A 13202-nucleotide genomic window follows, 5' to 3' on the forward strand; every position below is an offset into this window, starting at 1 on the left:
ACGTTTACTTAACGAAGGGGGGGAGGTTTACTTAACGAGGGGGGTGGGGGGGAAGGTGAATGTTTACTTAACGAGGGGTGGGGGCGAAGGTCAACGTTTACTTAACGAGGGGGTGGGGGGGGGAAGGTGAATGTTAACTTAACGAGGGGGGGGAAGGTGAATGTTTACTTAACGAGGGGGGGGAAGGTGAATGTTTACTTAACGAGGGGGGGGAAGGTGAATGTTTACTTAACGAGGGAGGTGGGGGGGAAAGTGAATGTTTACTTAACGAGGGGGGAAGGTCAACATTTACTTAACGAGGGAGGTGGGGGGAAGGTGAATGTTTACTTAACGAGGGAGGTGGGGGGAAGGTGAATGTTTACTTAACGAGGGGGGGAAGGTTTACTTAACGAGGGGGGGAAGGTTTACTTAACGAGGGGGGGGAAGGTGAATGTTTACTTAACGAGGGGGGGGAAGGTGAATGTTTACGTAACGAGGGGTGGGGGGGAAGGTCAACGTTTATTTAACGAGGGGGTGGGGGGGAGGGTGAATGTTAACTTAACGAGGGAGGTGGGGGGAAAAGTGAATGTTTACTTAACGAGGGAGGTGGGGGGGAAGTGAATGTTTACTTAACGAGGGAGGTGGGGGGGAAGGTCAACGTTTACTTAACGAGGGGTGGGGGCGAAGGCCAACGTTTACTTAACGAGGGGGTGGGGGGGGGAAGGTGAATGTTAACTTAACGAGGGGGGGGAAGGTGAATGTTAACTTAACGAGGGGGGGGAAGGTGAATGTTTACTTAACGAGGGGGGGGAAGGTGAATGTTAACTTAACGAGGGGGGGGAAGGTGAATGTTTACTTAACGAGGGGGGGAAGGTGAATGTTTACTTAACGAGGGAGGTGGGGGGGAAAGTGAATGTTTACTTAACGAGGGGGGAAGGTCAACATTTACTTAACGAGGGAGGTGGGGGGAAGGTGAATGTTTACTTAACGAGGGAGGTGGGGGGAAGGTGAATGTTTACTTAACGAGGGAGGTGGGGGGAAGGTGAATGTTTACTTAACGAGGGAGGTGGGGGGGAAGGTGAATGTTTACTTAACGAGGGACGTGGGGGGAAGGTGAATGTTTACTTAACGAGGGGGGGGGGGAAAGGTGAATGTTTACTTAACGAGGGGGGGGAAGGTGAATGTTTACATAACGAGGGGGGGAAGGTGAATGTTTACATAACGAGGGGTGGGGGGGAAGGTCAACGTTTACTTAACGAGGGGGGGGAAAGTGAATGTTTACTTAACGAGGGAGGTGGGGGGAAAAGTGAATTTTTACTTAACGAGGGAGGTGGGGGGAAGGCCAACGTTTACTTAACGAGTGGGGGTGGGGGGAAGGTGAATGTTTACTTAACAAGGGGGGGGAAGGTGAATGTTTACTTAACGAGGGGGGTGGGGGGGGAAGGTGAATGTTTACTTAACGAGTGGGGGTGGGGGGAAGGTGAATGTTTACTTAACGAGGGGGGGGAAGGTGAATGTTTACTTAATTAGGGATGTGGGGGGGAAGGTGAATGTTTACTTAATTAGGGATGTGGGGCGGAAGGTGAATGTTTACTTAACGAGGGAGGTGGGGGGAAGGTGAATGTTTACTTAACGAGGGGGGGAAGGTGAATGTTTACTTAACGAGGGGGGGGAAGGTGAATGTTTACTTAACGAGGGGGTGGGGGGAAGGTGAATGTTTACTTAACGAGGGGGTGGGGGAAGGTGAATGTTTATGATTTAATAATATGAACTAGTTTTATTTTTATATTTTATTATTTACCACAGACACATCTGGATGTTGTTTGCCTGCAGGCAGAGTGAGTGTGTATATATAAGCGTGTGTGTCATGCTCTCAGGCTCGGGGAAGACGGCTGCGTTCCTGCTGCCTGTGCTGAGTCAGATCTTCTCTGAGGGGCCGGGGGAGGCCCTGACTGCTGCCAAGTCTGGGGGACAGGTAAACACACACCTGTGTCTTATAGCCAGGAGACAGGTAAACACACACCTGTGTCTTATAGCCAGGAGACAGGTAAACACACACCTGTGTCTTATAGCCAGGAGACAGGTAAACACACACCTGTGTCTTATAGCCAGGAGACAGGTAAACACACACCTGTGTCTTATAGTCAGGAGACAGGTAAACACACACCTGTGTCTTATAGCCAGGAGACAGGTAAACACACACCTGTGTCTTATAGTCAGGAGACAGGTAAACACACACCTGTGTCTTATAGCCAGGAGACAGGTAAACACACACCTGTGTCTTATAGCCAGGAGACAGGTAAACACACACCTGTGTCTTATAGTCAGGAGACAGGTAAACACACACCTGTGTGTCTTATAGCCAGGAGACAGGTAAACACACACCTGTGTGTCATGTAGCCAGGAGACAGACGTCGTCATCTTTAGTTATAACAGCATGTAGCCTTCAAGCAGTAAAAATATTCAATGTTTTTTGTTATTTATATATTTATTTATTTATGTTTTTATTTATTTATTTATGGATTTATTTATTGATGTATTTATTTCTGCAGGACAATGGTAAATATGGCCGCCGTAAGCAGTTCCCCATCGCTCTGGTCCTGGCCCCGACCAGAGAACTGGCCCTGCAGATCTACGAGGAGGCCAGGAAGGTAACTACACCACCCCCCCCTGGGTGTCCCCTTCACAATACACACACACACACACACACACACACACACACACACACCTCTCCCCTGGGTGTCCCCTTCACAATACACACACACACACACACTCCCCTATGTGTCCCCTTCACAGTATACAGACACACACACACACACACACTCACCCTCTGTGTGTCCCCTTCACCACCCCCACAAGTAATACACACACACCTGTCAGCAATGTCACTCTCCAACAGCAACACACACACACACACCATCAGCTGTGTATATACACTCCCACCACCATCAGCAGTAGCAGGCTGGCCAGTGGCTGTCTGGCAGGGGGCCTCTGGCCTCTTTGTGTCTGTGTTTTTGTGTTTTTGTGTCCGCTGCCAAACAGCCAAGGTTGGGATTACGGAACTGCAGTGTAACACACAACCATTGTCTTCTCTCGCTCTCACCCCCCCTCCCTCTCTCTCTCTCTCTCTCTCTCTCTCTTGTCTCCCACTTTTTTTGTTAAAAAAAAAACACGTTTCTACCCTCTCTGTGTTCCCTCCGTCCTCCCTCCCTCCCTCTCCAATTCTTCTCATCTCCCTCTCCTCCCTCTGTCTGTGTCCCCCCCCACCCCCCCCCCCCTCTCCAATTCTCCTCATCCCTCTCATCCTCTCCTCCCTCTGTCTGTGTCCCCCCCCCTCCTCTCCAATTCTCCTCATCCCTCTTTTCCTCCTCCCTCTGTCTGTGTCCCCCCCACCCCCCTCCTCTCCAATTCTCCTCATCCCTCTCTTCCTCTGCTCCCTCTGTCTGTGTGTGTCCCCACCCCCCCTCCTCTCCAATTCTCCTCATCCCTCTCTTCCTCTCCTCCTTCTGTAGGTGGCGTACCGCTCCCGCGTGCGTCCCTGCGTGGTGTACGGAGGCGCGGACATCGGCCAGCAGATCAGGGAGCTGGAGAGAGACTGCCACCTGCTGGTGGCCACGCCCGGCCGCCTGGTGGACATGATGGAGAGAGGCAAGATAGGCCTCGACTTCTGCAGGTGAGGCCCTCTGAATGGTAAATGGACTGCACTTATATAGCGCCTTATTCCAAAGCGCTTTACAATGGTCTCATTCACACACCAATGGCGGCAAGCTTCCATGCAAGGCCCCGGCCTGCTCATTGGGAGCAATTTGAGGTTCGGTGTCTTGCCCGAGGACACCTCGACATGTGGCCAGCCGGGGTTCGAACCACCGACCTTGCAATCATTAGACACCGGCTCGACCTCCTCCGCCACGGCCGCCCCACTGCCCCCATCTACTCACCCTTCCAGACCCTCAGGGGGATATTCCATCAACGTCGCTAAAGGAAAAATCCAGGCTTATTTTTGATAAGTCTTGTGAGAAAGTGACCAGCTCAGTGGCCTTGTGGTTAGATTATTATTTTAATTTTTTTACAGTTGAGAGAAAGGTGCCCCATGGGAACACTGGTCTGCACCCCCAAGCCTCTTCAGATCCGAGAGAAAACCCCTTGGTCACCCAGTTGTTCAGAACCTTTAATCTGGGTCAGAATGATCCTGATTCTTTTTTACTATCCAGGATCAGATCTATCTGGCTGATTTTGAGTCGTATAGGGCAGTGGTTCTCAAACCTCTCCTCGGGGACCCCCAGCCGCTCCACATATTTGATGTGTTCCACCACCAGCACACCTGATACAAATTTGTAATTGATTAGTTGAATCAGGTGTGCTGGTGGTGGAACAGATCAAATATGTGGAGCGGCTGGGGGTCCCCGAGGAGAGGTTTGAGAACCACTGGTATAGGGGACATCATCCAGCTCCATCTGATGCTGGATCAGAGAAAAGAATCAGGATCATTCTGATCCAGATTAAACTGGGCCCTGCTCCTAACACTCAGAATAACCAAAGGATCTCCTATAAGCCTGCAGGCCTGACCCCCCCTCCCTCCCTCTCTCCCCCTCTGTCAGCTACCTGGTGCTGGACGAGGCTGACCGCATGTTGGACATGGGCTTCGAGCCCCAGATCAGACGCATCGTAGAGCAGGACACCATGCCCCCCAAGGGCATCAGACAGACGATGATGTTCAGCGCCACCTTCCCCAAGGAGATCCAGGTACACACACACGCACGCACGCACGCACGCACGCACGCACACACACACACACACACACACACACACACACACACACACACACACACACACACACACACACACACACACACACACACACACACACACACACACACACACACACACACACACACACACACACACAGGTACACAACACACACCCTGACTCTCTCTCCTGTGTGTGTGTCCTGTCAGATACACACATACACACACACACACACCCTGACTCTCTCTCCTGTGTGTGTGCCCTGTCAGATCCTGGCCCGTGACTTCCTGGAGGAGTACATCTTCCTGGCGGTGGGGCGGGTGGGCTCCACCTCAGAGAACATCACCCAGAAGGTGGTGTGGGTGGAGGAGGGCGACAAGAGGTCCTTCCTCCTGGACCTGCTCAACGCCACAGGTAACTCACCTGCCCCCAGCCCCCCCTCTCTGGTGGTGTGTGGTGCTGGTTACTAACTATTACTGCTCTACTGTGTGTGTGGCCCCTGTTGCTTGTGTGTGTGTGTGTGTGTGTGTGTGTGGCCCTGTTGCTCGTGTGTGTGTGTGTGTGTGGCCCTGTTGCTTGTGTGTGTGTGGCCCCCCCTCTTTGCTAATGTGTGTGTGTGGCCCCCGTTGCTAATGTAAGTGAAGATGTGTTAGGGCCAAGTGGAACCTGCCATGACAGTTGACAGTTTGAGTTTTCCTCAAACGGTGGAATTGGTTGAATTGATTAAATTAAACGCTGCTACCAAGTAAAAATAGGTTTTAGTGTTTTATTAAGTGAATTTGGGCAATGGCTACTGATCGACCCTCCCTGCAGTGCAGATTTCTATCTGGCTTATGTTGTGTTAGGATAGTTTAAGCTTGTTAGAGAGAGATGATGGGTAGCCATTCAGTTGTGTTGGTCCAGTATTGACTGCGTTAGGTGTGTCCTGTTATCCTGAACATCCTAGTTGTTTGCATTCAGTAGGCAGGGAATGGGACACAGGCGATACATTTAAAACCTTTTTTTTTTTTTTTCTTTCTGTTTGAAAACAAGTCAACCATTTTGTGCCCAATGAATGCAAACTTGTGACCTTTCTTGGCGAGGTCTCAGACTAGAGAAGATGGCTGCCGTTAACTGACCCCACCAACCTCCAGATAGTCCTGAGCAGAGGAGTTTGGTTGGCCATCCACTATCTTGGCACCAAACCTTCAATGACTAACATTCTAAATTGAACTTGGACTCCCTACATGGTGACCATTCAAATCAGATCTGGCTTTATTTATATAGCACCTTTCCTGCAAAATATTCACACGAGGTGCTTAACAATACAATGAAAAGACAACAATACTACTGTAATTGTAACCCTAAATCTAAAACTTTGCTGGTCTACGACTCCTTTAAGTCTTATCATGACCACCTACTGAAATGTGACTTATGAATTGTTGAGCCTGATTTCAAACTGTAATAAGTTTATCGCGGGTTTGGTTTTATCCAAAGTCATTCCAAGCGAGGTTCAGGAGAATGCAGGTGAAACCATAGAGAGACCTGGTGAGTAAGAATTTATTATTACTGTAGTGGATGTTAAACTTATCTCAATTATTACTTAAGTGGATGTTAAAACTTATATCATTTATTATTACTTTAGTGGATGTTAAAACATATCTCATTTATTACTTTAATGGATATTAAACTTATATCATTTATTATTACTTCAGTGGATGTTAAAACTTATATCATTTATTATTACTTTAGTGGATGTTAAACATATATAATGTATTATTACTGTAGTGGATGTTAAAGCCTACATATCATTTATTATTACTTTAGTAGATGTTAAAGCCTTATATAATTTATTATTACTTTGGTGGATGTTAAAGCCTTATATAATTTATTATTACTTTAGTGGATGTTAAACATATATCATTTATTATGACTTTAGTAGATGTTAACTTATATCATTTATTATTTTAGTGGATGTTAAACTTATCATTTATTAATACTGTAGTGGATGTTAAAGCCATATATAATATATTATTACTTACGTGGATGTTAAACTTATATCATTCATTATTACTTTAGTGGATGTTAAACTTATATCATTTATTGTTACTTAAGTCGATGTTAAACTTATATCATTTATTATTACTTTAGTGGATGTTAAACTTATATCATTCATTATTACTTTAGTGGATGTTAAACTTATATCATTTATTATTACTTTAGTGGATGTTAAACTTATATCATTTATTGTTACTTAAGTCGATGTTAAACTTATATCATTTATTATTACTTTAGTGGATGTTAAACTTATATCATTCATTATTACTTTAGTGGATGTTAAACTTATATCATTTATTATTACTTTAGTGGATGTTAAACTTATATCATATATTACTTTAGTGGATGTTAAAACTTATATCATTTATTATTACTTAAGTGGATGTTAAACTTATCATTTATTATTACTTTAGGGGATGTTAAACTTATATCATTTAGTATTACTTTAGTGGATGTTAAAATTATATCATTTATTACTTAAGTGGATGTTAAAACGTATATCATTTATTATTACTTAAGTGGATGTTAAACTTATCATTTATTATTACTTTAGTGGATGTTAAACTTATATAATTTATTATTACTGTAGTGAATGTTAAAGCCTTATCATTTATTATTACTGTAGTGAAAAGCCTTATCATTTATTATTACTTTAGTGGATGTTAAAGCCCATATGTAATTTCATATTTGATTGATTTTGCTTGGCCTAAGTTGACTCATGTTAGCCATTCATTTGTTTTCAGACATCGAGGTCTTTTAGTTGTGGTGTTAGTTTTGATCATCGCGTTGTGACGTATGTGCTGTGTGTGTGTGTGTTCTTGTGTATTATTTGAAAGGATTTCTTTTGTTTTGAGGGTTCGATTGAGACTAATTATTTTGTGATCAGTGACAAAGTTGTGTTGTGTGCCTCCTCCTGTTAGCGTGCTACATCAGCCTTCCCCTCTGCTTCTGCTTCTGCCATGATGGCCAGCATGTTCAAACACCCACCGCCCAGTGACTCCAATCCACCACTGGAATTTAGTCTCTTGGGCCCAGTTCCAACACTTAAAACGCTTCCCTCATCCCTTTCTTGACGCAACTATCGATCTAACATGTTTGGATGGTTCCACAACACAGCTTTCAACCATCCAGGCATGTTAGCTCTGTAAGGAACTCAAGCAGGGAAGGATGGGGGATGCACACATCATAGAATTTGACCTTTTGCTTCATTGATTTACGTGAGATGTGGGTCATCATGCATCTAGACTAGGTCCCAGTGTCAAGCTGCTGTTCTGTTAGACAGAGGAACTGAGCTCAGCTTCATCCTTGTCCGGCCGCCATTTTGTTGTTGCTCCCTTTCCCGCTTTTCCTGTATGCTTCGTCTCACCCTGATCCACCTGGGTCATTAGTCCCCCACCCACCCTAACCAGGGCTCCATCACATGTTCAAATGTCACCCAATTGGATGTTGATGCTCCCATCCCACAGTATTGCAACAATGCACATATATATTACCTTTAACGATGAACAGCAAAAGCTGTTGCTTTTGAGCAACATCTACCTCGCGCGAATGTCTTACCTGGTTAAGCTGTAACCCCCTCCCTCCCTCCCTCCCTCCCTAGGTAAAGACTCCCTGACGCTGGTGTTTGTGGAAACCAAGAAGGGAGCAGACGCCCTGGAGGACTTCCTCTACCGAGAGGGCTATGCCTGCACCAGTATCCATGGCGACCGTTCCCAGAGAGACCGCGAGGAGGCTCTGCACCAGTTCCGCTCGGGACGCTGCCCAATACTGGTGGCGACGGCGGTGAGCGGCCATTTAGTTTTTTTCTTTCAAAATCATTTACCTTCAGAAGACTGTTCGTCCGTCTGTAGGCTAGGTTGTGTTTTTAGAAGGTTTTCCTTCATGATTATTAGCCTTTAGCACAGGTTACTGGTAGCAATAAAGCAACTATGTATACATTTGAACTTTGAGCTCTCCCGGAATGCAACCTACTCCGCCAGTAGACAAGTCCCTACTTTCAAATCATTTAAACATAACCAAACAATCAAAGGGGGGCAGTTCTGAAACGGTTATGGAACATGATTTTTCAAAAGTTCCACATTTTGTGACCATTAAACCTTAATGGTTTTGGGAAGGGGAAAGGACAAAACGAAACATCGACAAAGTACACAATTAATAAATACCGCTTGAGTGGCCTGGGGTGGTCCAGTAGGTCTAGCACCGCTGTCTACAGTGCACACATATGCCCATGTCGGCATGGGTTTGAATTCGGCCCGTGCCCTGCTGACATGCCCTCTCTCCCTTCTTCTCCTTACTTTTCCTGTCGGTCTTCACTATATATCTGTCCAATAAAATGAATAATATGAGTGGGACTGCCCCCCAAAAAGAGTGTTATAAAATATAATATTTAAAATATACAACTTTATGTTGTTTGTATCTCCTGCACAGGTGGCGGCCCGTGGCCTGGACATCTCCAACGTGAAGCACGTCATCAACTTTGACCTCCCCAGCGACATCGAGGAGTACGTCCACCGCATCGGGCGTACGGGACGCGTGGGGAACCTGGGTAAGACCCCGTAGACTGAGCACCCAGGATGACGAGCTGAGCTCAACAACACACTACTCTCTAGGGTCCAGGACCACTGGTGTTGACATGACACCACAAATCTAAGAAACTGACACCATCCAACATCCAACAACATTTTGATAAGACCTGCACCCCTGGACCTACCTCTTTAACTTCATACGAGCTTGTGTTAATGAATTTAATGTATTTTTGCGTGTGTGCATCTCTGTGTGTGTATCGCTGTGTGCATGCGTGTGTCTGTATGTGTGCGTGGTGTGTGTCTGTGTGTGTCTGTGTGTCTGTGTGTGTGTGTGTCTGTGTAGGTCTGGCCACGTCGTTCTTCAACGATAAGAACGGGAACATCACCAAGGACCTGCTGGACATCCTGGTGGAGGCCAAGCAGGAGGTGCCGTCCTGGCTGGAGAGCCTGGCCTACGAGCACCAGCACAAGAGCACCAACAGAGGACGCTCTAAGAGGTACACACACACACACAGAGACACACACAGAGAGACACAAACACACACTCACACACAGAGAGAGACACACACACACACACACACGCACCCACACATACACACACACACTCCTGGCTGGAGATTCTGGCATACGAGCACCAGCACAAGAGCACCAACCGCAGACGTACATGCACGCACGCACGCAGACACACACATACGCGCACACACACACACCCTTAGGCTGTGACTGAAAAGCTTATACTGCCGTACTACACACTATTCAGAGCCTACTGTTTAGTTAAATGTATGCAGTAAGTGACGTATTTCTACATACTCAGATTCTCGAATCTTGCGTACTGAAAATAACTTAAATAGGTCGCAGTATTACAGTATTTACAGTATTATTTAATAGGTCACAGTATTACAGTATTTACAGTATTATTTAATAGGTCGCAGTATTACAGTATTTACAGTATTATTTAATAGGTCGCCGTATTACAGTATTTACAGTATTATTTAATAGGTCACAGTATGAGCACTTACACAACACATACCATCACGTCATATACAGAGCATCCAATTCTAACGTTAACTCAATAGTCTGATAGTCAGTGTGTCTCTCTCTCTCTCTTTTTTCTCTCTTTCTCTCTCTCTCTTTCTCTTTCTCTCTCTCTCTCAGGTTCTCTGGTGGCTTCGGGGCCAGGGACTACCGTCAGAGTAGTGGCGGCAACAACACCAGTGGTTTCGGCAACCGTGGGGGACGCAACCCTGGTGGGCACGGAGGGAACCGTGGGTTCGGTGGTGGTCAGTACCTCTCAATACCTCTCTGTCCCTCTCCCTCGCCCTCCCCCTCTCCCTCGCTCACCTATTGAATGTAGACATGGGCTAAGACCTTACAGGACGTATCAATATTGATCAAGGAAGAAGGATGGAGGATCACTACCGTTACTTCCAGACTGCTTTGCCTGCATGTAAATATTTGCAACACACGTGACTGTGAATAAGGTTTTACTTACATTGTTGCCTGAGCACTCTCATATACAGCTCATATACTCTCATATACAGCCAATGGGTAACATGGACATCAATATAAACAAGGAATAACGTTGGTCAAAGCACTCAAACCTAATAGTTATTGTGTAACTCAAACCCTGTTCCTTACACTGCCCTCCTCTCCTCTTCCCCCCTCTACAGGCGGCTTTGGGAACTTCTACAGCAGCGACGGCTACGGAGGCAACTATTCCCATTCCCAGGTGGACTGGTGGGGCAACTAAACACCCCCCCCCACCCCCCCCATACACCTCCTCCCACCCCCACCCCACGATTGCAGTGGGTCGCGCCACGCCCAACCCAACTCACTGATATGGAAACCACATGTGTAACTTAAGCCAGACTATATAGACCCCTGTGTAGCTTCCAAACAGACTCTGCAGTACATTACCAGCTGTGATTCTCTGACCGCTTTTCCAAAAATGGAGCTGAGAGAAACTAGGAAGGAGAGAGAGAGAGTGAGAGAGAGAGAGAGAGAGACGGGGGGACACCGAAGGAGAGCCAAGGCCACAGAGCGTATCCTAGCAACGCCAGGCTCCAGAATTATTGGATGGTCGCCCATAGCGACAATAGGAAATTTAGAATCTTGGGACTTGTAGTTTTTTCTTCACTACAACTGCATTTTCTTTCTTTGTAACAAAACTGAGGATCATTTGTTTGTTAATGTACTGTGCCTTTAACAATTAGATTTGTTTTTTCTTCATTTTATTTAAAAAAACATCATTACTGGCTGAAAGTTGGCCTAAAAGAACTAAATTATGTTTTTCTTCTTTGTTGAGTTTTGAATTTAAACGTGTTTTTGTTTTGTTTTTATTTGGAAGGAAAACAAAATAAGCTTGAACTAAATCAAACCTTGGCAAACACCGAGATGACATGACTTTTAGCAAGTCGTTCGTCCATTTGAGCTTAAAATTTGTCACAGGGTATTCAGATGACTCAGACTAGCGCCATCTGCCAGTCTGAGTCATCAAAGGAGAATTCCACTACAGGCTTTCAAACCTTTGTGTGACAAAGCGCATTTTAAGGAGAAAAGAGTTCAAAATTTTCTCGCTCACTCTATCCTGGAGAGGAATTATGGTAGTCTTCACTAAATAAGTCATTCCAGTTCAACAATCTTAATATTTGGAAATGGGATGTTTAAATCTAAATGGAAAGTCCATGCATGCAAGGTATTTGGACAACTCTATGCTTGAAGTTCAAATCCCACTCGCAAAACTGACTTGACTTTGTGGCAGCTAGTTAAAGCAACTTATCCTAGCTGCCTAGTGGGTGAATAGTAATTTGATTTTTATATAGTTTTTTACTTGAACCATTTTGGAGGATGGCAATTGATAAATATGGATAAACTCCATCAATCTTTTGATAGAATGTTTCTTAAACGTATTGAACTGATTTCAATTCTCAACAAGCAACACTTGCCATATTGAAAGTTAAGTTGGAATGGTTGCCATGGTTGCCATAGGACCACACAGTACCTGGGTGGCTTTGCGTGTCAAGGCTGTCCTGGGACGAAATACGCATGCAAGTGTTGTTGTTTTTTGGTCAAGGAGTTAAAATAAGCAAACGGAAATTCTGCAGCAGGCTTTTATTTAATTACAAACGTCGTTCTCTTACACCTTATTTTCGTCTTTCTCTTTTTCAAGCTGCGTTCAAATCCGAAAAGTACCTTCTCGGGTTTTAACTGTTTAACGACACAAAGCTCTTCCCCTCAGAGAGTGTAGGGCGGGTAGGTCAAGGGTCAGGGATCAGCAGAGGGTCAGTAATGTACAGATGAGCGAACTGAAGAACTGCACACATGTAGCAAGGGGTGATGGGAAGGGCTGTTTATTTTCCAGTACACTAACTGGGGGAAAAAAGAGGCAATGAGGTTTCCAGTGTGGGTTGGCTGGTGCGTCTCTCCCACGCAGCCTGGCCAAAGATGGGGGTGTGCTCTGTCTTTTATTCCTGACAGAACAAATGCAGCTATTCTTCCCTCTGTGGGTCAAGGTTGGCTGCCTTGGTGTATTATGTAGAATCTTCTAATGCTGGCATCCAGGGCTTTCTCTTGTAACGAGGAAGGCCTAACTTTGGCAGGAAAAAAATGGCATTTAACTTTAAGTGCGATAGATAAAAATATATATTCTACGAAGTGTGTCGTGCCTTGACATTTAAATGAATAACGATGACATGGTGGTTGGTTGTGAAGCAGATGCACTGACAGTATTGTGGTAACTTTAAAGATTGAATGGTGCTACTGAAGTTAGGTCTAGGCCCCTTTGTGATGTTACTTAACACCCATCAAGTTTTACAGAAGAAAAAAAAGGTATTATTTTATCGCACATTTAGTTTTATATAAATGTCTTCAGTGCGTGTCCTTAAAGCTTCCGAATTTTGTGTGTGAGGAGATTG

General features: G+C 45.3%; 1 protein-coding gene across 2 annotated transcripts in view; it reads left to right on the forward strand.

The window, feature by feature from the left end:
* Nucleotides 1–13156, forward strand: part of LOC308152962 (ATP-dependent RNA helicase DDX3X-like) — a 31666-nt gene extending 18510 nt beyond the window's left edge. For both annotated transcript variants that reach the window (XM_080526032.1, XM_080526033.1), the window contains exons 8-17: nucleotides 1857–1954; nucleotides 2532–2630; nucleotides 3492–3652; nucleotides 4578–4722; nucleotides 4996–5140; nucleotides 8364–8545; nucleotides 9191–9308; nucleotides 9632–9785; nucleotides 10444–10568; nucleotides 10959–13156. In XM_080526032.1, coding sequence (XP_080382158.1) covers nucleotides 1857–1954; nucleotides 2532–2630; nucleotides 3492–3652; nucleotides 4578–4722; nucleotides 4996–5140; nucleotides 8364–8545; nucleotides 9191–9308; nucleotides 9632–9785; nucleotides 10444–10568; nucleotides 10959–11038 — 1307 coding nt within the window. In that variant the 3' untranslated portion in view covers nucleotides 11039–13156. The remainder of the gene's footprint in view (nucleotides 1–1856; nucleotides 1955–2531; nucleotides 2631–3491; nucleotides 3653–4577; nucleotides 4723–4995; nucleotides 5141–8363; nucleotides 8546–9190; nucleotides 9309–9631; nucleotides 9786–10443; nucleotides 10569–10958) is intronic.
* Nucleotides 13157–13202: the final 46 nt, after the last annotated feature.

The sequence above is a fragment of the Nansenia antarctica genome (assembly GCF_963989245.1).
Source record: "Nansenia antarctica genome assembly, chromosome: 3".
NCBI lineage: Eukaryota > Metazoa > Chordata > Actinopteri > Argentiniformes > Microstomatidae > Nansenia > Nansenia antarctica.